The sequence below is a fragment of the Oncorhynchus mykiss genome, chromosome 11 (assembly GCF_013265735.2).
Source record: "Oncorhynchus mykiss isolate Arlee chromosome 11, USDA_OmykA_1.1, whole genome shotgun sequence".
Taxonomy (NCBI): domain Eukaryota; kingdom Metazoa; phylum Chordata; class Actinopteri; order Salmoniformes; family Salmonidae; genus Oncorhynchus; species Oncorhynchus mykiss.
The window spans coordinates 31,191,426-31,216,993 of record NC_048575.1 but is presented as its reverse complement, the minus strand read 5'-3'; the positions used below and the strand labels follow the sequence as shown (position 1 = coordinate 31,216,993).

Here is a 25,568-nt window from a genome sequence, read left to right as displayed (position 1 = left end):
TTCAAAAATGTCTGTCAGTTTACGCTTTGTCATTAGGGGGTATTGTGTGTAGATTGATGAGGAAAAACATTTATTTAATCTATTTTAGAATAGGGCTGTAACGTAACAAAATGTGGAAAAAGGGAAGGGTTGTATTTTTAAATATTTTCCGAATGTACTGTGTAGCCTCCCCGGTCGGATCAGGACCCCTGCTGTGGGGAACACTATTCCCCTAAAAGATAGAACTCCCAAGTCGCAGAAAAGCCACTTGCACACAGTCATACATTTCCACAGGCGCTACAAAATGGAACAGTCGTCCCTGAAACGTGGTGCTCCTGAAGCTGTTAAAGGTGTTTTAGTTGAAAGTCAGGGCGGAATAAAGACCTGGGATTCACACTTTACTTTAATTTCCCCCTTGCTTTCCCCTCCCTTAACCTACCCACTACTACCGCTGCATTGTGCCTCCTGTTGGTGGGAATAAGGGACGGCTCTTTGTGCCTTTCACACTGAAATGCTTTTCTTCTTCCCCGACCCTCTCTCACACGCCTTCTCGCTTTTTTCTCTCTCGTTTTCTCTCTCGCTCTTTTTCTTTCTCTCACACAAACACATGCTCACTCACATCTAACACACACATCTTGAGGTACAGTATGCTGCAGCACTCGTTTCGCGCTTTCTCGCTCTCTCTCTCTCTCTCTCTCTCTCGCGCGCTCTTGCTCTCACCAGCCTAATGAAGCACATTCCAGAAGAATTTCCCAGTTCAGATATGCCGCATAACATAAAACGCGCCAGCCGACGCCACAGAAAGGGGACAATAATCTCTGACCTTTGATGTGATGCTCCCCCCTCTCTCCCCCCTTCCTTATCTCCCCTCATCTCTAACTGTACTCTCCTGCTCTCACCTGCTGATCCTCACATCTCTGGCTGCTTCCCAAATAATGCCCTATTCAGTGCACTCTTTTTAACTAGTGCCATATGGGCCCTGGTCAAAAGTAGTGCACTAAATAGGGAATAAGGTGCCATTTGGGATGCAACCATATCTATGTAAATCTCCCCCTTGGATCCACTCTTCTCACTGTGGTCTGTGCTACCCGCCCTGGCTCCTTGGCACAACATCAACCTACATCTGCAACACTGATCTATAATTCTGTTTAATTAAAGAGCATTGCTGCGCAGCGCCTCTCCTCCATCTCCTACCACACTGCAGTTACAGTAAAGTGCACCCCCCTGTCCAGCATGGTACTACTGCATAGAAAGTATGATGCTTGGTCACTCACTGAAGATGATCAAACACATCCATGGATATCAGTAGGGGTGGGGGTTTAATGTTGGAAAGGGTGTTTTTGTGCACGCCTGTGTTTGCACACGTGCTGTGCGTGTCTGCTTGTCCTAGTTAATGCAACACAATCAATTGAAACTCACCTACGTGCAGCGGTATCATTTATCCAATCCAAGCTTGCAATTCTATTTAACAGTAACCGTATAGACTTTGTGCGTGCGCGCACATGAGTGGTTTAGAACATCTCATTCAGCACGCAACTCTTAAAGATGCGCTATGCAGAATCCCTCTGCCATTTCCTAGTTGCTAAAATTCTAATAGTTCACCTAATTTCAGTGGATGTGAGAAAACAAGTGTTGAGAATCATTGTATCGTCTAAACCACTGTGAAATATATATTCCATAGCCCAAAATGTTGTATTTTCTGTTTGACGCTGGTGTACAAAACCGAAATTAAAAGATGCAAAAACGAACTTAAAACCGGGAAGCATAGAAATGGTGCACATAGAACAGATCTATCACTTCTTAGACTTGCTTTCAATGAGATTGACAGATCTGTAACTCACATTTCTATGTGAATTTTGTCTAGGTCACCCAAAAAGTTACATATTGCAGCTTTAACAAACCCCATGGGTTTGACTGAAAGTTGAAACCGCATTTTGAGTTGAAGCCAAAATGCTGTGTACCTGAATAAACCCGTCTTTCCTCTCCCTCACCCCTCCTTTACCCATCTCTCCCGGCCTCCACTTCTCTCTACCGCTCTCTCCTCCCTCCCTCACCCCTACCCCTTCTCCCCCTGTCTTCCAGGGGCCACAACCAGAGGATGGAGTTCCTTGGAGACTCCATCATGCAGCTGGTGGCTACAGAGTACCTCTTCATCCATTTCCCCGACCACCACGAAGGACACTTAACGGTAAGGACTTCCAAGCAAACCCCTAATGTCTCTCCATCTTTTCTTCCTCCTCATCTTGCACTCCTCTTTCTCTCTCTGTGCTTTCCATCGCTCTCCCTCCATCTTTGTCTCCCCGTCGGTTCGTCCCTTTACTATGAACATCTATAAGCAGCAGTGTGTACGTATCTTTGTTTTCTCTGTTATTCACTGCATCCTTTACTCCCCCACTGCACTTACTAGTGCACCTCTCTTTAACTCTCCCTCCTCTTTGTGTCCCTCGCTCTTTCTTCCCATGTCTTTGTGTGCTGAAAAAAGTGTGTCAGGGGGAGAGAAAGAGAGAGCACAAGAGAGTTGGGTAGCCATTTGTTGTATGGAAAAGTGGCTTTGTCTTTAATAGCTGGCCCTTTGTTGATAGGAAGCTCTCTCTCCCCTGTGATGGCAGTAGAGTACAGATGGAGAGAGATGGACTTTCTCCATATTGATGGTGCTGTAACAGTGTGTGTGTGGTGTTAGGGGTGTTTCTGTGTGCCTCTTATATAAAGGTAACCTCCGGAACATTCCATTCATGAATTTTCCATATTTTCAATCAATATTGAATGCCCCCCCCCCAAGAAAAAGCCACTCTTTATTTTTTGGTTCCTTTTTCTTCCGTTCTCTGCAGTCAGAAAGAAAGAACATACAGTGTTAGTTCTGGAACCAATTTGTCATAGAGACGTCTTAACTAAAAGCTGCTAAGTAAAATCAGATCTCCAGTTAGATATTTGTTAGTGGAAGAGAGTAGATGTGACATCAATGGGATAAAAGCTCTGCAGTGAAGCATAGCTAAGTGACGCCAAGCTCTACTGAGGATGTGATGGTCCCGGCCTGACCAAGAGTAGAAACAGACTCCGACTCAAATGGATTACAAGTAGATTAGTGCTCATTCAACACGTGTAGCTTTTTATATGTGACTGTGTGTCGTTGAGACTGAGTTAGCCAAGACGTCACACAGCCTTTTTCTCAACTCATCTCTACTTCTGTACTTTCTTTTCCCCTCTGCTATAATTATATTTATCATGTTTTCAGCTGTCTCTTTTAGAGCAGGAAATGCACTTGTCTTGTTTTGACATATCTTCATCTGGATAGCTTTGAGTCACAAAGTAATATTTATGTGAGTGAAACATTGAATATCTTGCACTGTAAAGCATCTGTGATGTGTTAGTCCATATGTTGTTGTTGTTTTGGGGGGTGGAATATGTGCAAAAGTGCATCTGGGACTTGGATATGTCTGTGTTTGAGCTAAATTTGATTTCTGCATGTGTGTGTGTTCCACAGCTGTTGCGTAGCTCCTTGGTCAACAACCGTACCCAAGCCAAAGTTGCAGAGGAGCTGGGCATGCAGGAGTTTGCGATCACTAACGACAAAACTAAACGGCCAGTGGCCCTCCGGACCAAGACCCTTGCTGACCTGCTGGAATGTACGTATACAGTTCACAGCCCTTTTGAATATACATTTGTCACCAAATATATTGGCACCCTTGTACTTTTCTTAAATAATTCCCTTTTTTCTTCTAAAATAAGTCGAAATTGAAGAAGAAAAAAAACGTTTGATCTCCACACTTTATTTGATTTTCAATATGGCAGAACAATTTTCTATAAACTTAGGTTAACAATTGTTCTGTGTGTTTTAATAAAGACAAATGACAGGGACAAAATTATTGGCACCCCGGAGCTAGTACTTGGTTGAACAGCCTCTGGCCAAGATAACTGCGGACAAATGCTTCTTGTAGTTTTAATGAGCTTGCTGCACCTTTCTACTGGGCGATTGGCCCACTCTTCAGCAGCAAACTGTTTTCAGATCTCGGCATAGGTAGATGTGGTTCAGATCTGGACTCTTTGATCGATAATTGAGAATAGTCCAGCGTTACTTCTTGAACCATTCCTTGGTGCTTATTGATGTGTGTTCGGGGTCATTGTCCTGCTGGAAGACCCATAACCTTTATTTTCTAAATGAAAATTGTAAACTGAAGTTTACAAAAAATTAAAGGTGTGCTGCAATCCCTTAACGTGGTGTGGAGACCCAAAGTTTGTTTCAATTGTAACTTATTTTAGAAAAATTGGGAAGTATTTAAGAAAAGTGCAAAGGTGACAATATATTTGACCGTAACTGTATATAATATATGCCATTTAGCAGACACTTTAACAAAAGCGACTTAGTCATGCATTTTACGTATGGGTGGTCCCAGGGATCGAACCCACTATCCTGGCATTGTAAGTGCCATGCTCTGACTACTGAGCTACAGAGGACCACAATCATTGTCATTTCATGTGTACTGTATTTACAAGGTCTCTCTTCTGACTTCTCTCTTCAAAACGGATCAATTGCCATTTTGTGTGTACTGCATGTATGTCCGAGGACTCTCCTTCTCTCCTTTCTCTCTGTCTGAGATTTTTAAACACAAACCATTGTCATTTTGCATTTATTGTACGAACAAGGCATAGATTTCCTTTATTTAATGGATTATACAGTGCATCCTTCACTTTTTCCACATTTTGTTACATTACAGCCTTATTCTAAAATGTTTGTTTTTTAAAACGACAAATCTACACACAATACCCCATAATGACAAAGCAAATATAGGTTTTTAGAAATTATGTCAAATGTTACATTTACATAATTATTCAGACCCTTTACTCAGTACTTTGTTGAAGCACCTTTGGCTGTGATTAAAGCCTTGAGTCTTCTTTGGTATGACACTACAAGTTTGGCCCACCTGTATTTGGGAGGTTTCTCCCATTCTTCTCTGCAGATCCTCTCAAGCTCTGTCAGGTTGAATGGGGAGCGTTGCTGCACAGATATTTTCAGGTCTCTCCAGAGATGTTCGATTGGGTTCAAGTCTGGGCTCAGGCTGGGCCACTCAAGGACATTCAGAGACTTGTCCCAAAGCCACTCCTGCAGTGTCTTGGCTGTGTGCTTTGGGTCGTTGTCCTGTTGGATGGTGAACCTTTGCCCCAGTCTGAGGTCCTGAGCGGTCTGGATTAGGTTTTCATCAAGGATCTCTCTCTACTTTCGTTCATTTTTACCTTGATCCTGACTAGTCTCCCAGTCCCTGCTGCTGAAAAACTTTCCCGCAGCATGATGCTCCCAACACGCTTCACCGTAAGGATGATGGCAGACTTCCACCAGACGTGATGCTTGGCATTCAGGCTAAATAGTTGTCTTGGTTTCATCAGACCAGAGAATCTTGTTTCTCATGGTTTGAGAGTCTTTAGGTGCCTTTTGGCAAACTCCAAGCGGCTGTCATGTGCCTTTTACTGAGGAGTGGCTTCCGTCTGGCCACTTTACCATAAAGGCCTGATTGGTGGAGTGCTACAGAGATTGTTGTCCTTCTGGAAATTTCTCCCATCTCTACAGAGGAACTATTGTTGCTTTTTTGACCAAGGCCCTTCTCCCCCGATTGCTCAGTTTGATCGGGCAGCCAGCTCTAGGTAGAGTCTTGGTGGTTCCAAACGTCTTCCATTTAAGAATGATGGCGGCCACTGTGTTCTTGGGGACCTTCAATGCTGCAGTCATGTTTTGGTACCCTTCCCCAGATCTGGCCCTCGACACAATCCTGTCTCGGAGCTCTAAGGATAATTATTTTGACATCATGGCTTGGTTTTTGCGCTGACATGCACTGTTCACTCTGGGACCTTATATTGACAGGTGTGTGCCTTTCCAAATAATGTTCAATCAATTAAATTTACCACAGGTGGTCTCCAATCTAGTTTTAGAAACATTTCAAGGATGATCAATGGAGACACCATGCACCTGAGCTCAATTTCGAGTTTCATAGCAAAGCTTTAAAATTTATATTTCTTTTTTTTCTTTTTTTTTTCTTTGTCATTATGGGGTATTGTGTGTAGATTTATGAGGATTTGTATTTAATCCATTTTAGAATTAGGCTATATCTTAACAAAATGTGGAAAAGAGGCCTGAATACTTCCCGAATGCTCTGTATATGTAAATCTGTGGTATCCCTTTGTGGACAATGCTCTCTCCTTGAGGTTTTAAAAATTGTTGTTTGCATGTTTTTGTACGTAGGCTACATGACCTCTCATCTCTCCTTGACGTCTTTAAACCTTGAACTATTGGCGTTTTGCATCGTCTCTTTCCAAAGGCCAGTAAGAGATGTTTAATTGTCCTGTGGGAGTACATGGACCTGGCCTTGTCCTTTTGGCTTCTGAGTCCTTTGCTGCTTGCTTGGTGACCGGAGGGTTGATGAATGAGTGAGGGCTCTGTGTCATGGCTAGTGAAAAGACATGTTACAGCCCTCCTTCCACTCACTTGGCCTTCCAGTCAGACATCAAGGCTGTGTCCCAAAAGGCACTGTATTCCCTACATAGTGCACTACTTTTGACCAGGGCTCATATGCGTCTGATCAAAAGTAGTGCACTATGTAGCTAGCCGGTCACGATTTGGGACGAATCCTAAGACCAGGCCTGAGCATTAAGGGGTTGGGCGGTATTGGGCGGGCTCAAGTGGCAGCAGCATGACTAGGTGTATCATACTGGATGCTCTTCAAAGGCCAAGACACAAGAGGATGACATGCACTGTACACACACACACACACACACACACACACACACACACACACACACACACACACACACACACACACACACACACAATGTGAACATGAAACACTCAGAGAGAGCGTCTTAAATCCATCAAAGGCAACATTATATAGGGAGAACTTTGTACTTGGTGCCACGTACACGCTCACACACACACACACACACACACACACTAGATTATTTGCATCCTCAAATATTATTCAAATGCTATAGCAGAGATGATGACAGCTGGGTTGAGGGGTTTGGGCTGAATTGAGTGCTGCTCTTGAGCATATGAACAGTCATGCTATTTAGCTAGACTGAACAAAAATATATTTCAAATTTCAAAAGTTTTACTGAGTTACAGTTCATTTAAGGCAATCAGTCAATTGAAGGAAATTCATGGCGGCCGTGCATTATCATGCTGAAACATGAGGTGATGGCAGCTGATGAATGGCACGACAATGGGCCTCAGGATCTCATCACGGTATCTCTGCTTTCAAAATGCAAATGTGTTTGTTGTCCATTGCTTATGCTTGGCCATACCATAACCCGACAGCCACCATTGGGGCACTCTGTTCACGAGGTTGATATCAGCAATCCGCTCTCCCACAGCGCCATACCATCTGCCATCTGCCCTGTACAGTTGAAACCATCCGTGAATAGCACACTTCTCCACCATGCCAGTAGCCATTGAAGGTGAGCATTTGCCCACTGAAGTAAGTCATGACGCCGAACTGCAGTCCGGTCAAGACCCTTGTGAGGAAGACGAGCACACCGATGAGCTTCCCTGAGACCGTTTTTGACAGTTTGTGCAGAAATGTTTAGGTTGTTCTAACCCACAGTTTCATCAGCTGTCCAGTTGGCTGGTCTCAGACGATCCCGCAGCTGAAGAAGCCAGATGTGGAGGTATTGGTCTAGCTTGATTACACCTGGTCTGTGGTTGTGAGGCCGTTTGGATGTACTGCCAAATTCTCTAAAACGATGTTGAAGGTGGCTTAATTCTCTAACAAAAGCTTTGTTGGATATTCCTGCAGTCAGCATGCCATTTGCATGCTCCCTCAAAACGTGAGACGTCTGTGGCATTGTTCTGTGACCGCTGCACATTTGAGTGGCCTTTTTTTGGTCCCCAGCACAAGGTGCACCTGAGTATTGAAAATACTGCAGTGTAGCTCAGTTGGTAGATTATGGCACTTGCAACACCAGGGTTGTGGGTTCGATTCCCATGTGGGCCCTGGTCAAAAGTAGTGCACTATATAAGGAACAATGTGCAATTTGGGACACAGCCTCTCTCTACACGGCATCTGAAATATTACTTATTACCTTCTCTCTTCACTTTGACTCCAGCCTGCCTTCTCTTGTGTGTAAGGTGAGAATAAAACACTGTGTAGTAGAATGTGGTGACAGGTGTATAGTCTGAAGGGACTGGGAGGAGGCCCAAAAATGGTTTAGACAACCTGAACAAGGGGGGTGACTGGTGTGTAGTCTGAAGGGACTGGGAGGAGGCCCAAAAATGGTTTAGACAACCTGAACAAGGGGGGTGACTGGTGTGTAGTCTGAAGGGACTGGGAGGAGGCCCAAAAATGGTTTAGACAACCTGAACAAGGGGGGTGACTGGTGTGTAGTCTGAAGGGACTGGGAAGAGACACAAAAATTAACAAGGGCCTTCTGCACAATACTTTTTTCATTCTTGCTCACTTTACAGAAAAACTGAAGAAATGCAGAATTTACATCATTAAAATTTGCATCGAAAACAGCATAAGAATGTATCACTTATATTCATAATACAGGTCATTTATTTTCTTGATGGGAAAACTGAATTGTTAAAAAATATGACTGAAATCATTTAAGAGCTAGAGGCTGTTATTGTACAGTCTGACAGTAGACAGACTAGGTTATATTACCCTTTTTTATACTATGGTACTGCTAACTTTGCTGCTCTGGCTGAAATATTCTCTTTTTAAATGGTCCTTTCCAGCACGGTTCCATTAACTATGGTGGAAGATCATATTTTTATATTTAGTGTGTTATTATGTTCCATTTCCTTTTGATGTCTGTGCAACTTGTATGGAGCCTTTATTATTGAGTCCAGGGCCAATATCAACAAAGCATCTCGGAGTAGGAGTGCCAATCTAGGATCTGTCCATATAACCTTATTCATTATGATCTAAAATATATATATTTTTAAAGGACCCTAGATCAGCACTGCTACCCTGAAATGCATAAATGGGCCCAGATAGGCAGCAGCCAGCCATCATGGTCCATCCGGTTCCGTTCAGTCGATATATAAACCCCCTTTTAGTATACCCATTCCATAACCTCCCCCCTCTCCTCTCGTGTTAATGTTGTTCTTAACCACAAAGCAGTTTTTATATTTGTACGACGTTACTTCTTAAACATCGACTCTCCCTTTCATCCCTTCCGTTATGTAGTCTCTCCTCTCTTTCATCCCTCGTTCATTGTTCTTTCCTCTCTTCTCTTCTGTCACGGGCAGCTTTCATCGCGGCGCTCTACATCGATAAGGATCTGGAGTACGTTCACACCTTCATGAACGTCTGCTTCTTCCCTCGACTGAAGGTGAGTGAGCGTGTGTGTAATCTCCCCTGTGCGTCTGAGCGCGTGCATGTCTGAAGGTGAGGTCGCACTCACTCTCTTCTGATCCCATCGACAGCCAGCATCCCCACGACCGCGAGAGAGGCCACTCACTCGCCAATCAATGACCACTCTTCTCTTCTCTATGTACCACCGGTAGAGAGGGGAGGCGATGGAAGCTAATGGCTAAACTAATAGCACTAGCATTGACGAGCGGCACTCAAGTGGTGCTAGACTCCTCAACGGTCTTAGCATGGCTGTACAGTCCTATTGTAGTCATCTTTAATGGGCGCCGGTTCCGGTTGGGTCTTTGCTAGCTACTTTATTGGGTTGTTACTGACTGTTTAGATATTGATCCCCTACCACCACTTGTGTAGCCAGCTCACTGACCTGTTCTAAGGTGCTGTTGTTTCTCAAGTGTTTCAGGTGGTGGGTGTGGTGTTCATTCAGAAAGACCTCAGTTAAGCCTCCTCTCGTATTAGATGGCAGAGGGTGTGACGTATCAGTAAATTGGTGAGATTTAGCGAAGTGAGTCTCTAAATTGGTGGACCTGCCTCCCTCCTCTCCCTCCCTCCCTCCCTCCCTTTAGAGAAGACATTCTGTCTGTAGGATGAATAGCTTGGTGGACCTGCTTCTTCCTGTTAGAATGGTCAAGAGAGACTACTGCTTACACACACACACACACACACACACTACGGCTACCTCCTTCACACACTCACACACATCCTGCACACTGTGTGAAGGTGATGGCTCAGCCTACAATGGTGTACTAATTGCTGTCTGTGTGGGTCTCCTGGGAGTGTGGGTGGCCATGGAGGATCTGAACCGTGTGTGTGTGTGTGTGTGCGACTACAGAGAGAGAGCACCTCATTTCCACTTCCACCAAAAAGTTGTGAAAAAGACCAACACATCTCTTCACATAGCCTTTCAGACTTCGTCCCAAAGGGCACCCTATTCCCTATATGATAATGTGGTGGGTGCTTATATTTGTCCTGGCCCCATAGGGGCCACTATTCTCTAAAGTAATGCACTATGTAGGGAATAGGGAGCTATTTGGAACATAGCCTCTTAGAAACCAGAGCCCTATTATTGCTTTATAGAATCTTCTGGAAGAAAGTCAATGGACTTATATGGAACCATTATGTCCTTGTAGGATTTACGTGTGTGTACACCTGTGTGTGTATGTATTTGTGCAATTTATGTGCATGTGTTTTGGTATCAAAACAGCCAGTACAAATCTCTTATTGCTGAAGGCAGGAAGGAGGGGTAGGGATGCCCCCCAGAGAGGGAGAGGGAACACCAAAGAGGGAGCAGGCGAGAGCATTGGCTACAAGGCATGCCGAACCCATCTTTGTAGAAAATTAATAGGAACAGACAGTTATAGATTCAAAGTGTCCCTTTTTTATAACAGGGCTGCTTTCCAGTTAATGGAAGTGCTTTTAGAAGTCCCTTTGGATTGGAGAATGTATCAGGCCTGCACACCTGGGAGACTCCCAGACAGACCCTGAGAGAGAGCTCTGTATTTCTGTCTCTGCTAGGAGCAGGCTGGAGACGCTTTTGTCTTAAGTAGCCTGTGATTTGTGCCCACTGCAGAGAGAGAAAAGTCAGGGAGATGGAGAGAGCGGAGAGGCAGAGAGCGCCAGAGAAGAACAAAAAGTGAGAGTAGGATAAGAGGTGGAAAGCAGGAAAGAGTCAGGGAAGCAATGAAAGCAGGGGTAAGGGAGATGAATAGAGGTAGAGTTTGTAATTGTTACTCTACAGTATTTGTGATGTGTAAAGCATGTGCGCGTGTGTGTTGCAGGAGTTTATCCTAAACCAGGATTGGAACGATCCTAAATCCCAGCTCCAACAGTGCTGCCTGACCCTGCGCACGGAGGGCAAGGAGCCCGACATACCCCTCTACAAGTAAGCTAGTCCCCCCCCCCCACGCACACACACACTAACCACACACAGGCATAGTGAATGTGCTCTGTTGTGTAAAGGTCTTTGTTGTTGGGATAAAAAGCACCACTTCCAAAGAAACCTCTTATTTGACATAAGGTCAAGGGACAAGTGTCATTTGACGGACAGCTTCCCAAGTTCCAAGGCGAAATGAACTAGGCTAAATGTCACTGACAACTGCGTGTGTGTGGGTTACAGGACCAGCCTGTTTGGAATTCACCACAGTGTATACTTCACTTTCTTGTTAAGATAACTTGAGAGATTTGATTTGAATTAAGGTCTGAATATTTCATGGGAAGCAACTGATAGCAGGCTTTGTGATGTGTCTGAAATGGCACCCTATTCCCTATATAGTGCACTACTTTTGACCAGAGCCCGTATGTTCCCTGGTCAAAGGTAGAGCATTATATAGGGAATAGGGTGCCATTTGGGATGCAGCTTGGAGGTAAACGTATTGCAATTCTACACATTTTGCCATGGGGCAGAGAGAGACGTGCAGTTTTATGGCAAATGTCATGCTACATTGAGAGAGACATATACGCAACAAGGGACAGTCCCATTCTAAGACTGAATGAAGGGTTACAGTGATGAGTATTATTCCACACATTTTGCAATGAGGATGTGAGAACATTTTTATTTTTTAAAGCTAATTTACTGTAATTCTAAACATTTTGCCATGCCTCCTGACGTGTTCATAATGCTATCTGGAGGCGTGAGGGGGCCTCTCAAAAAATGTGCTCGCATGGTGGCATGCCCCAGACCCAGACATGCGAAACTCAACCCCCACCAAACAGACTGAAATTCCAGGTGCTCTTTTCAACCAGCGCTTACTATAATAGGTTATTATCATAATTTTCAGATTTTCACAGTATTATTCCAACCTCATAGTGTGGATATAAACTCCTCTCACTGTCAACTGCGTTTATTTTCAGCAAACTTAACATGTGTAAATATTTGTATGAACATAACAAGATTTAACAACTGAGACATAAACATAAAAGTTCCACATACATGTGACTAACAGAAATTGAATAATGTGTCCCTAATGAAAGGGGGGGGGGGGGTCAAAATCAAAAGTAACAGTCAGTATCTGGTGAGGCCACCAGCAGCATTAAGTACTGCAGTGCATCTCCTCCTCATGGACTGCACCAGATTTGCCAGTTCTTGCTGTGAGATGTTACCCCACTCTTCCACTACGGCACCTGCAAGTTCCTGGACATTTCTCGGGGGAGTGGCCCTAGTCCTCACCCTCTGATCCAACAGGTCCCAGTCGTGCTCAATGGGATTGAGATCCGGGCTCTTCACTAGCCATGGCAGAACACTGACATTCCTGTCTTGCAGGAAATCACGCACAGAACGAGCAGTATGGCTGGTGTCAGGATGAGCCTGCAGAAAGGGTACCACAGGAGGAAGGAGGATGTCTTCCCTGTAAAGCACAGTGTTGAGATTACCTGCAATGACAACAAGCTCAGTCCGATGATGCTGTGACACACCGCCCCAGACCACGGACCCTCCACCTCCAAATCGATCCCGCTCCAGAGTACAGGCCTCGGTGTAACGCTTATTCCTTCAACGATAAACGCGAATCCAACCATCTACCCTGGTGAGACAAAATCGCGACTCGTCTGGTGAGGACCTGCCTTTACATCAGGCCTACAAGACCTTAGTCCAGCCTCTCTCAGCCTATTGTGGATAGTCTGAGCACTGATGGAGGGATTGTGCATTCTTAACTCGGGCAGCTGTTGTTGCCATCCTGTACCTGTCCCGCAGGTGTGATGTTTGGATATATCCTGTGCAGGTGTTGCTACAAGTGGTCTGCCACTGCGAGGACGGTCGGCTGTCCGTCCTGTCTCCTTGTAGCGCTGTCTTAGGCGTCTCACAGTACGGACATTGCAATTTACTGCCCTGCCACATCTGCAGTCATCATGCCTCCTTGCAGCATACCTAAGGCACATTCACACAGATGAGCAGGGACCCTGGGCATCTTTCTTTTGGGTTTTTTTTCCTAGTCAGTAGAAAGGCCTCTTTAGTGTCCCAAGTTTTCATAACTGTGACCTTAATTGCCTACCGTCTGTATGCTGTTAGTGTCTTAACAACTGTTCCACTGGTGCATGTTCATTAATTGTTTATGGTTCACTGAACAAGCATGGGAAACAGTGTTTAACCCCTTTACAATGAAGATCTGTGAAGTTATTTGGATTTTTATGAATTATCTTTGAAAGACAGGGTCCTGAAAAAGGAGTTTATATATATTTCCAGTACCAGTCAAAAGTCTGGGCATACCTACTCATTCCAGAGTTTTTCTTAATTTTTACAAATTCTACATTGTAGAATAATAGTGAAGACATCAAAACTATGAAATAACACATATGGAATCATGTATTAACCAAGAAAGTGTTAAACAAATTAACATATATTGAGATTCTTCAAAGTAACCACCTTTTGCCTTGACAGCTTTGCTCAATATTGGCATTCTCTCAACCAGCTTCATGAGGTAGTCACATGGAATGCATTTCAATGAACAGGTGTGCCTTGTTAAAAGTTAATTTGTGGAATTTATTGTTTTCCTAAATGCGTTTGAGCTAATCAGTTGTGTTGTGACAAGTTAAGGCTGGTATACAGAAGATACCTCTATTTGGTAAAAGACCAAGTCCATATTATGGCAGGAAGAGGTCAAATAAGCAAAGAAAAACAGCAGTCCATCATTACTTTAAGATGTGAAGGTCAGTGAATCCGGAAAATGTCAAGAACTTTGAAAGTTTTTTCAATTGCAGTTGTAAAAACCAAGAGCTATGATGAAACTGGCTCTCATGAGGACCGCCACAAGAAAGGAAGACCCAGCATTACCTCAGCTGCAGAGGATAAATTCATTAGAGTTACCTGCACCACAGATTGAAGCCAAATAAATGCTTCACAGAGTTCAAGTAACAGACACATCTCAACATCAACTGTTCAGAAGAGACTGTGTGAGTCAGGCCTTCATGGTCGAATTGCTGCAAAGAAACCTTTATTAAAGGACCATAAAATCAATACAAACATACATATTATGTCTGTCTGTACTGTACTGAATGTGTGACCTGCTTGGATGTGACAGCTGACTAATGCTTCCTCATATCCCCATTTCTCTGGTTTCTGCCGCTTTCAGAGAGATTCTAATTCCAAGTGACAGTTTTCCCTGTCGAGGTTTGTTTCAGAATTCAGCAGGGCTGAAGAACCGTTAGTATTTGTTTCGGAACATGCCACAGGCTTCTTCATTTGTAAGTGAGAAATATGATTGAATTATTGATGAAATGCCGTAAGTGACCACATTGCATTAAAAATTAATAGCACCCCTGAAATAAGTAAATTGTTTGTTAATAATTTAGGGTGTCGGTGTGTGGTTTATGCTAATGTTAACATTTTAGACATCTACAAGTGTTGTTTACTTGTACTCCCTTCTCCCTGCTGATATCTAACTAAAAATGGTGATGTCTAATGTATTTTTAAATGTTTCATATGATATGAATGTGATATCGTTTTCCAGGACTTTCTCCCTGAGTTTGCTGGTGGCTCATGTATTTCCACATAACACCAAAGCCTGGTGGGGACTGTCATAGAGCATTATCATTATTTTACTACTTTATTCTATTTATTTTCTTTGTAGCAGAAGAACACACATATTTTAACCGTCCAGAGATGATGGGGGGCCTTTTTATTGTTTAACTGTCCCTCAGATTGCTTCTGTACACTGTCAAACCACGCCCAGACGAATCAAAGTATTCTCCTGTATTTTCCTCTCTCCCTTTTTCCTCTCTCTCTGCAGATGAATTATATTAGCTCCAAATGAAAATGTTTGTTTTCTTGTTCTTTTCCAGAAGGACGATACCAACATTGAGTGTCCTTGAGCTTTCTCATGTCTGTCATTATTTCTCTATTGCTCCTTTTTTCCTCTCCTCCATCGCTCATCCCACTCTCCTTTTCATCCGTTTGCTGCAGGACCCTGCAGACAGTGGGGCCGTCTCACGCGCGAACCTACACTGTGGCTGTGTACTTCAAAGGAGAGAGGATAGGCTGTGGCAAGGGCCCAAGGTACGTAGACCGACCCATTAGACCGAGTTAGCATGTGTCCCAAATGGCACCTTAGTCCTTATATAGTGCACTGATTTTTGACCAGAGGCCCATTGGTTCTTGGTCAAAAGTAGTGCACTACACAGGGAATAGAGTGGCATCCAGGATGCAGTCTTCAGTGTGCACCGCTCTGCTCAATGCACGGCTAATGGGCTCTAGAAATAATGGCCATGTTTTATTGATGGTGTTTATTATAGCAATTAAGCGCTGTGGCTGTTCTATTGGGAGGGACTTTATGCGGAATGAAAATGAATCGATTCATTATTGAATTGACATAAATGGTATTATAGAAACATCATTTTGAGGAGGGGAAATGCCCTGTGAGAGCGAGAGACCGCACACAGTGTCTCTCTCTCCAGAGCTAGCTTAGCTCTGGTCCAGGACATTAATACGGTTTGCTAACGCTGAGCATGCCTTCACTAACGCCCTGGACTAGAGCTAGGGCTAGCTGATATGGCTGGAGAAAAGCTCTGTGACAAAAAAAAAAGTCTGCACACAGTGTGTCTTAGGCTGCGGCTCAATAGGCACCCTGTTCCCTTTTGTTCAAAACTAATGCACTATGAAGGGAATAGGGTGCCATTTGAGACAGATTTTCTCCAGGGCTAGCTAGGGTTTTGTTTGGTTCTACCTGTGATGTTTCTCTTCAGAGGGACGAGGGGAAAGGATGGGGAGGCTTTTATAAAGAACCGTAGGGTAAAGAAAATGTGAATCGCTGCGTGAAGGAAGACCCTTTCAGAGAGGAGATAAAACCATTCTACTCAGCTTAAGAATAATACAAAATCCATCAAACATCTCTCACCCCTCTGCATTGAAAATCCCTCTCATGGCCCTCTTGAAAGAGCGCTCTCTGCCTCTAAGCTGGCGATAACTTTGTCCCCTCCATAGTATCTCTACCCAGCTTACTGTTTTATATTTACTAAACGTAAGCCCCGTTACCCCCCCTGCCACTTGCCTATGATCACATAATATAATATTTACAGAGAGCAATACAGTAAACAGTGTACATGCTGAGAGAGCGCCTGGCCCAAAGGCTTAGCTACCTCTGTGAGATGTATGCATGGTGCTAGCTACCTGGGAGGCTTTGGGGAAAAACATTTTTATATAATCCTCTGTCATTGGCATGCTCTCAGACTACAGCATTTGAAAGGGATGTTTTGAATATGCTAAATACCTTTTCTTTCTTGTCCGTCTTTCTCTCTTTTTTTTCTCTTTTTTTTTCTCTCTTTTTTTTTTTTCCTTCTCCTTTTCAATCCAGTATCCAACAGGCGGAGATGGGAGCTGCTATGGACGCACTCGAGAAATGTGAGTAGTTTGAAGAAGTTGGAACCACCACTAAGTGTAATATGTTTAAGCCCTTCACATACTGTAGTACCCTGCTTTGGTTCTTTTGTTCAATATTTGCTTTGTCTTTTCAAATATTTTTCAAAATGACTGCCAAAGTGTAGTGGCCTGTCCAGTCATTTGAAGAGGTTCGAACCACCTCGACGTGTTTAAGCCTTTCACAAATAACATATACCCTGCTTTGGTGTCTTTTAAATTACGAAATGGCTGCCAAAGAGCTTTGGAGAGCGGTGGTCACTGCCCTGTCCAGTCGGTTGGCTGCTGGATACGGAGCATTAGCCTGTTGGAAGAGAAAGTCCAGAACACAGCTAGCATGTGGCCTGGCCTGCCTGCATTATGGGCCAAGGATGCTAAGCTAACACCAGCTAAGGGCCCTCTGCAATGCTAATAGCCTTGGAGGACCTTGTTGAAGTCTCTGTTTGGTGTATTTAAAACAAAAGGGACAAAATGAGAATAGGCCTTGGTCTGTGTGTGAGACTTGTGTCTAGTATGATCCCGGTTCTTGAGCTGTGTAGTGCTGTGACTTGCATCTTAGGGCATAGGGTTCCATTTGGTAAGCAGACTATTTAGATCCCTATGTAACAATTCGCCAATATGCATCGGTTGCTGGTTTAAATGTTTAAGATATGAGTGCATCGGTCTGCGGGACCCCAAACCGATCCAAATGTAGCATGATTCGGTCAGAAAATCCATTAAAATGTTACGAATCGCTGGTTCACTAAAATGTTTTACTCAATTACTCAAATTGCTTTCTTTCCATCTTCTGAAAATACCTCATCTCTTGTGACAACTATGCAGTCTGACAACTCTCCTTCAGTGTCGGACTAAGCATGTAATTATGTTGACAGTCATTGATCTACGTGTCATTTTGCATGCCGATCAACCCCATGCAATATCAGTAGCCTAGACAAATTGCGCGCTGCGCATTTCTTCGCTCACTGACAAACGAGAGGTAGGCCTATTCCTGATCTGACATGTCTGCGTGTGATTTTCAGCTTTCAAAAGATTGTAAAATGACTTGCGCAATATTTGACTTTATTAGTTGAGTGATAACCAATGTAATTTCAGAGCTAATTTTTTTATCAAATGTGCTGTTTACAATTGTGTTTTACTGGATCAGAGCTTACAGTATATTTTATTTAGATTGTTCAGGTTCACCATCACAAATAGTTTTGGTAGTTTTCCTTGAAACAATCAGTTTCAGACCTCTTGACAGAAATGGATTAAATAAAAAAAACATCAATCTACACAATATTGACAAAGTGAAAACAGGTTGATAAAAATGTTTGCAAATGTATTAAAAATATAAAAACCAAATAGGGAAAGTTGTTCAACTGAAATGTCTTCCGCATACCTTTATTTACATAAGTATTCAGTCCCTTTCCTATGAGACGAAATTGAGCACAGGTGATCCTGTTTCCATTGATCATCCTTGAGATGTTTCTAAAACTAGATTGGAGTCCACCTGTGGTAAATTCAATTGATTGGACATGATTTGGAAAGGCACACACCTGTCTATGTAAGGTCCCATGGTTGACAGTGCATGTCCTAGCAAAAACGAAGCCATGAGGTCGAAGGAATTGTCCGTAGAGCTCCGAGAGAGGATTATGTCGAGGGACAGATCTGGGAACATTTCTGCAGTATTAAAGGTCCCCAAGAACATGGTGGCCTCCATTCTGGAATGGAAGAATGGAACCACCAAGAAATTGGAACCACCAAGACTCTTCCTAGAGCTGGTTGCCTGGCCAAACTGAGCCATCGGAGGAGATGGGCCTTGGCAGGGAGGTGACCAAGAATCCAAAGGTCACTCTTGAAAGAGCTCTAGTCCCTTTGTGGAGATGGGAGAACCTTTCAGAAGGACAACCATCTCTGCAGCAATCCACTAATACAGCCTTTATGATAGAGTGGCCAGAAGCCACTCCTCAGTAAAAGGCACATGACAGCCTACTTTGAGTTTGCTAAAAGGCACCTAAAGACTCTTACTACGAGAAACAATATTTTCTGGTCTGATGAAACCCAGATTGAACTATTTGGCCTGAATGTCGTCTGGAGAAAATCTGGCACCATCCCTACATTGAAGCATTGTGGTTGCAGCATCATGCTGTGGTAATGTTGTTCAGCGACAGGGACAGGGAGACCAGTCAGGATAGAGGGAAAGATTAATTGAGCAAAGTACAGAGATCTTTTTTGAAAACCTGCTCTAGAGCGCTCAACCTCAGACTGGGACGAAGGTTCACCTTCCAACAGGACAACGACCCTAAGCACACAGCCAAGACAATGCAGGAGTGGTTTTGGGACAATTCTCTGAATGTCCTTGAGTGGCCCAGCCAGAGCCCGGACCTGAACACGATCGATCACCTCTGGAGAGACCTGATAAAAGCTGTGCAGCAACACTCCCCATCCAACCTGACAGAGCTTGAGAGGATCTGCAGAGAAGAATTGGAGAAACTCCCCAAATAGAGATGTGCCAAGCTTGTGGCGTCGTACCCTAGTATACCCAAGGCTGTAATCGCTGCCAAAGGTGCTTCAACAAAGTACTGATTAAAAGGTCTGAATACTTATGTAAATGTAATTTTTATTTTTGTATTAATTAGTTAACATTTCTAAACTCGTTTTTGCTTTGTCATTATGGGATATTGTGTGTAGATTGTGAAAGAAAAAAAAACATTTAATACATTTTAGAATAAATCTGTAACCTATCAAAATGTGGAAAAAGGCAAGGGGTCTGAATAATTTCCGACGGCACTGTATATGGTCATTTTTAGAAATACAGGAAAATAGCACTTCAATCGCTTTTGCTACCCGCACTTCATGGTCAACGCAAGAGAAGCGTTGTCTATTTTAATGTCGAAAAATATTTAACCCTCTCTGGTCATAGGAACAACATGAATTTGTGCATGAAGCAGATGCAGTGCGACTTGAGTTTCGCCATCAGGGGGAAGACTGTGTCCGGTGGTCAGTCTCACCGGAGGAAAGGAAGGAGAGAGCAGGGACCGTGAGAGGCGGACCCTCTGCCGCTTTCTCCCTCCCTCCTCTGAGGCGTTTTTTTTTCGGAACTCGGAAATCTCCGACTTCAGTGCGTTCAAGACAACTTCGATAAAATTGGGAAATTTTTTTTGAATGGTCATCCAAATCGGAACTCCAAGTCAGATGTTCAGGCATCTTTCTAGATAGAGCTCCGACTTTCCGACCTGAAGATCACTGACGTTATGATTTGACCTCGTTTTCTTTTTTTACATTTTTGAGTAAACTGTTGTCTTGAATGCATCATGACCACCAGATGCAGATACCATCAGTCCAGTAAAATAATACAAATAATAATATGCAAATGATTTATGCTCAGCTATGCCTCGCAAGTGCTACACAAACTGAGCTATTTTGTTATCAAAGCTTGAGTTTTGAAATATAATATTGTCTGAGGAGCAATATTGGCAGGCCAGGAATATAGCCAACATGCTGTGATAATGAATTAGGCCTTGTGCACAAACCTCATTCCTACAGAACTGTTTTGATTAGGTTAATGTAAGAAAATATCTAGATGTTTAAAAATAATCTGAGCTGTAGATCTTGACTAAGGATGTGATCTTGTTGACCACTGGTCTAAACCATTTGATTATGACGCGGGGGTGAAATCCAAAGTTGTACTTTATATTCTTTGGCTATGTCATAGCAATTTTTTGAGGATAAATATTGATACAATTCTAGCTCTAACACTTTCAATCTGCAAAAATGATACATTAATTAGTGGGTGATGGTGATTTCAGATCAAAAGTGAGGTGGGGGCCTCATTTGCGTTGCCTCATTCACTGCCAGGTAGAACACAATTATAGGCTCTCAGAACCTGATATGAAAGAAATCCCCATCATCATCATCCCCATACACCAATCACCTCCTCCGAAACTCTGCACATCTATGTGCATGTGTAATGCATTAGTTTGAATACATTGAGAGTTAGGTGTGTGCGGACCAGTAACACATTAATCAACAGTCTAATTTGTTCCTCTTCACCTGACCTAATTAGCGTGTAGCTGGGTGAAGCCAGCCTTGCTGGAGTACGGAGGAAGCAGACGAAGTTGTGAAGGTCACTAAGGTCAAAGATTTTATTTGGTTTCGGCCTGCAAATGAGTCCCCTAGGGGCCTGTGATTGATACTGTTTGGGCATTCAAACCCTCGCTTTTATGAAACATTAGCGTCTTAGGGTGTTTGTTTTTTTAACAGCCCCACCTTCCCTCCTTATCTGGAGGCGTAGAGAAGACATGCTCTCTCTCCCTCTCTCAATCCCCCCCCTCCTCCAATTCTTAATTCCCTCCATTCTCTCTCCCCTGTGTAATGCCCCTGTCATAGTGATTGATAGATGCTCATTACTAGTAAATGAACATTTCCCTCCTCATAAATTGCCGTTTCATGTGACTAGTTTAGCGATACCTCCTGAAAAGGTCAGTTCATTTAAAATCATCTCTCCCTGCAAAGCCTCTTCCTCTCCCTCCATCAGACATTACAAACTGTCCAGGTCTGCATCCCAAATGGCACCCTATGCCGTTCAGTGCCTTCAGAAAGTATTCACTCCCTTTGACTTTTCCCGCATTTTGTTGTCACGGCCTTAATTTAAAATGGATTAAATGTAAATGTTTTGATGCTAGCCTACACACAATATCCCATAATGTCAAAGTGGAATTATGTTTTGTATTTATTTTTACACGTTAATTAAAATGTGTAAAATGTCTTGAGTCAATAACTATTCAGCCCCTTTGTTAAGGCAAGCCTAAATAAGTTCAGGAGTAAAAATGTGTTTAACAAGTCACATTTTATTTTTTACATTTAACCTTTATTTAACTAGGCAAGTCAGTTAACTTATTCTTATTTACAATGACGGCCTACACCGGCCAATTGTGTGCTGCCTCATGGGACACCCAATCATGGCCGGTTGTGATTTTTCTTATTTAACCTTTATTTAACTAGGCAAGTCAGTTAAGAACAAATTCTTATTTACAATGACGGCCTAGGAACATTGGGTTAACTGCCATGTTCAGGGGCAAAAATACATAGTTTTACCTTGTCAACTTAGGGATTCGATCTAGCAACCTTACGTTTACTAGTCCAACGCTCTAACCACTAGGCTACCTGCCGCCCAAAATACATGATACAGCCTGGATTCGAACCAGGGTGTCTCTAGTGACGCCTCTAGCACTGAGATGTGGTGCCTTAGACAGCTGTGCCACTCGGGAGCCCATAAAGTTGCATGGACTCACTCTGTGTGCAATAATAGGGTTTTAAATGATTTTTTAATGACTACCTCGTCTCAGTACCTCACACGATTGTCTGTAAGGTCCCTCAGTCGAGCAGTGAATTTCAAACACCGATTCAACCAATAAGACCAGGGAGGTTGTCCTATGCCTTGCAAAGAAGGGCACCTATTGGTGGATGGGTGAAATTAAAAAGCAGACATTAAATATCCCTTTGAGCATGGTGATGTTATTAATTACACTTTCGATGATGTATCAATAAACCCAGTCACTACAAAGATAAGGAAGGAATCCGCTCAAAGAATTCACCATGAGGCCAGTGGTGACTTTAAAACAGTTTCAGAATTTAATGGCTGTGATAGGAGACTGGGGATGGATCAACAATGTTTACTTACTCCACAATACTAACCTAATTGACAGAGTGAAAAGAAGGAAGCATGTACTGAATAAAAATATTCCAAAACATGCACCTGTTTGCAATAAGGCTCTAAAGTAAAACTGCAAAAATGTGGAAAAGAAATAGCGTTATGTTTTGATTGCAAAACGTTATGTTTGGGGAAAATCCAACACATCACTGAGTACCACTCATCATATTTTCAAGCGTGGTGGCTACATCAAGTTATAGGTATGCTTGTCATCTGCAATTACTAGGGAGTTATTTTATTTAAAAAGCAACGGAATAGAGCTAAGCACAGGCAAAATCCTAGAGCAAAACCTGGTCTGCTTTCCATCAGACACTGGAAGACACAATCACTTTTCAGCAGGACAATATCCTAAAACACATTGCCAAATCTACACTGGAGTTACTTACCAAGAGGATATTGAATGTTCCTGAGTGGCCTAGTTACAGATTTGACTTAAATTGGCTTGATAATCTATGGCAAGACTTGAAAATGGCTGTCTAGCAATGATCAATAACTTGATCGAGCTTAAAGAATGTTTGAAAGAATAATGTGCCAGTGCTGCACAATCCAGGTGTGCAAAGCTCATAGAGACTCACAACTGTAATTGCTGCCAAAGGTGATTGTTGACTCACGGGGTTGAATGCTTATCTAATCAAGAAATGTTTTCTTCCACTTTGACTTTTAAAGTATTTTGTGTAGATTCTTAACAAATTACAATTAAATCCATTTGAATCCCACTTTTTGTAACAACAAAATGGGGGAAAAGTCAACATACTTTCTGAAGACACTAGGGAATAGTAGGGTGCCATTTTGGTCGCAACCTCGGGCTGCGTTGGACTGTTTCCCCCCCCTTTCCCAATAAAGCTAGCTACTTGCTGAGAGAGTGCAGTCAAAATCCAGTTTTTACTGTGATTTGTATCATATTGTTACAGCAGCTGATAAAACTGTAACATTGGAAAGGTGCGAAGACGTTGGATGGATGTTATTTCTTGATAGTGGCCGGGAGGGCTGGGCGATTTGGCCAAAATGTCACATCACAATATCTTTCTTATTTGTGACGTTATGTTTCTGAATAACAAAAGTTTCAAGTATGTTTTTTTTAAAGAAGTGCATGACAATAGAAGTGCAACAAATGAATTCTACATGATTTTAAATTGCCATTCTTTGTTCTGTTGGTTTAATGCTCGACAAAACAGATAAAGTAGTCCAATTTGTACAATTTTTCATTTATTTAGCAATTTATCAAAATATTGTTATAAACGATATGTATCTACAGTGCCTTCAAAGTGTTCATACCCCTTGATTTATTCCACATTGTTATAGCCTGAATTCAAAATGGATTAAATGTATTTTCTCACCCATCTACACAGGGTACCCCATAATGACAAAGTGAAAACATGTTATTAGAAATGTGTGCAAATGTATTGAAAATGATATGGAGAGAAATCTCATTTACATAAGAATTCACACCCCTGAGTCAATACTTAGTAGAAGCACCTTATAGCAGCGATTGTAGATGTGAGTCTTTCTGGGTAAGAGCATTCCACACCAGGATTGTGCAATATTTGCCAATCTTTTTTTTTTTTCAAAATTCTTCAAGCTCTGTCAAATGTTTTGTTAACCATTGTTAGCCATCCTTTTTCAGGGATTACCATAAATGTTTAGGTAGATTTTAATCAAAACTGTAGCTCTGCCACTCCAGGGAACATTCACGGTCTTCTTGGTAAGTAACTCCAGTGTAGATTTGGCCTTGTGTTGTAGGTTATTGTCCTGCTGAAACAGGAATTCATCACCCAGTGTCTGGTGGAAAGCAGGTTTTCCTCTAGGATTTTGCCTGTGCTAAGCTCCATTTATTATCCTGGACAAACCTCCTAGTCCTCAACGATTACAAGCATACCCATAACATGATGCAAAATATGGAGAGTGGTACTCAGTACTGTGTTGTATTCTATTTTCCCCAAACATAACACTTTGTATTGCTTTGTCACATTTTTTTCCAGTATTATTTTAGTCGGGACACATGTTTTTGAATATTTGTATTCTGTACCAGCCTCCTTTTTTTCACTCTGTCAATAAGGTTAGTATTGTGGAGTAACTACAATGTTGTTCTTTCATCCAACTCTTAACTGTTTTAAAGTCAACTTTGGCCTCATGGTGAAATGCCTAAGCAGTTTCCTTCCTCTATGGCAACTGAGTTAAGAAGGACTCATGTATCTTTGTAGTGACCAGATGTATTGATACACCATTTGAAGTGTAATTAATAACTTCACCACGCTCAAAGGGATACCCAGGTGCCCTTCTTTGCGAGGCATTGGAAAACCTCCCTGGTCTTTGTGGTTGAATCTGTGTTTGAAACTAAAGGACTGTACAGTTAATTGTATTTGTGGGGTACATAGTCATAAAAAAATTGTTCAACACTATTATTGCACACAAAGCGAATCCTATTATGTGACTTAAGAAAATGTACTTATTTAGGCTTGCCATAACAAAGGGGCTGAATACTTATTGACCCAAGACATTTCAACTTTTCATTTTTAATTAATTTGTAAAAAATTATAATTCCACTTTGACATTATGTGCAGGCCAATGACAAAACATTTACTCAATTTTAAATTCAGACTGTAACACAACAAAATTTGGAAGAAGCCAAAGGGTGCAAATACTTTCTTTAGGCACGGGTATGTTGAGTCATAACGGTATAGCGTTATTCAATTACATCGGCCAGCCCTAGTTGCTGGTTGAAAAAACAATCTACACAGCTCCTTCTTATCAGCATGTTTTGCATGACATCACCAGGTGATATAATATAGACCAATGACAGCTATTTTTCAGATTACATATCCCTCACATACTGTATCCCTCCTCCTCCCCACTCAGACCACTCCCAGACAATCCTAGCAAAATATTAGTTTATTATTGCAAAATATATATTTGTTTATTTTTGACCTTTTGAATTGAAAACTATTACAGTAAGGTGCTTAGTTGTTACCCCAAAATAATTTTTTTATTGAATTAAAAAACGCAGCGTTTTGTAGTTTAACATTTTTATTGAAAGGGATGGACAGAAATGAGCTAGGAGACAGATAATTAAAGAGAATGTAGTGTTAACCAGTGGGGCCAGGATTCAAACCCACGCAGTCACGGGATCGCACAATGTGACGCAGCAAGTGCTCGACCAACCTCAGGGCATGCACACATTTTCTCCCCTTAAACTAACAAT

The 25,568-nt window shown here is 42.4% G+C and overlaps 1 protein-coding gene across 2 annotated transcripts in view; it reads left to right on the top strand.

The window, feature by feature from the left end:
- Nucleotides 1-25,568, top strand: part of drosha (drosha ribonuclease III) — a 157,244-nt gene that overhangs the window by 111,631 nt on the left and 20,045 nt on the right. For both annotated transcript variants that reach the window (XM_036935298.1, XM_036935297.1), the window contains exons 26-31: nt 2,062-2,167; nt 3,461-3,602; nt 9,215-9,297; nt 11,114-11,217; nt 15,229-15,321; nt 16,616-16,662. In XM_036935298.1, the coding sequence (XP_036791193.1) occupies nt 2,062-2,167; nt 3,461-3,602; nt 9,215-9,297; nt 11,114-11,217; nt 15,229-15,321; nt 16,616-16,662 (575 nt within the window). The remainder of the gene's footprint in view (nt 1-2,061; nt 2,168-3,460; nt 3,603-9,214; nt 9,298-11,113; nt 11,218-15,228; nt 15,322-16,615; nt 16,663-25,568) is intronic.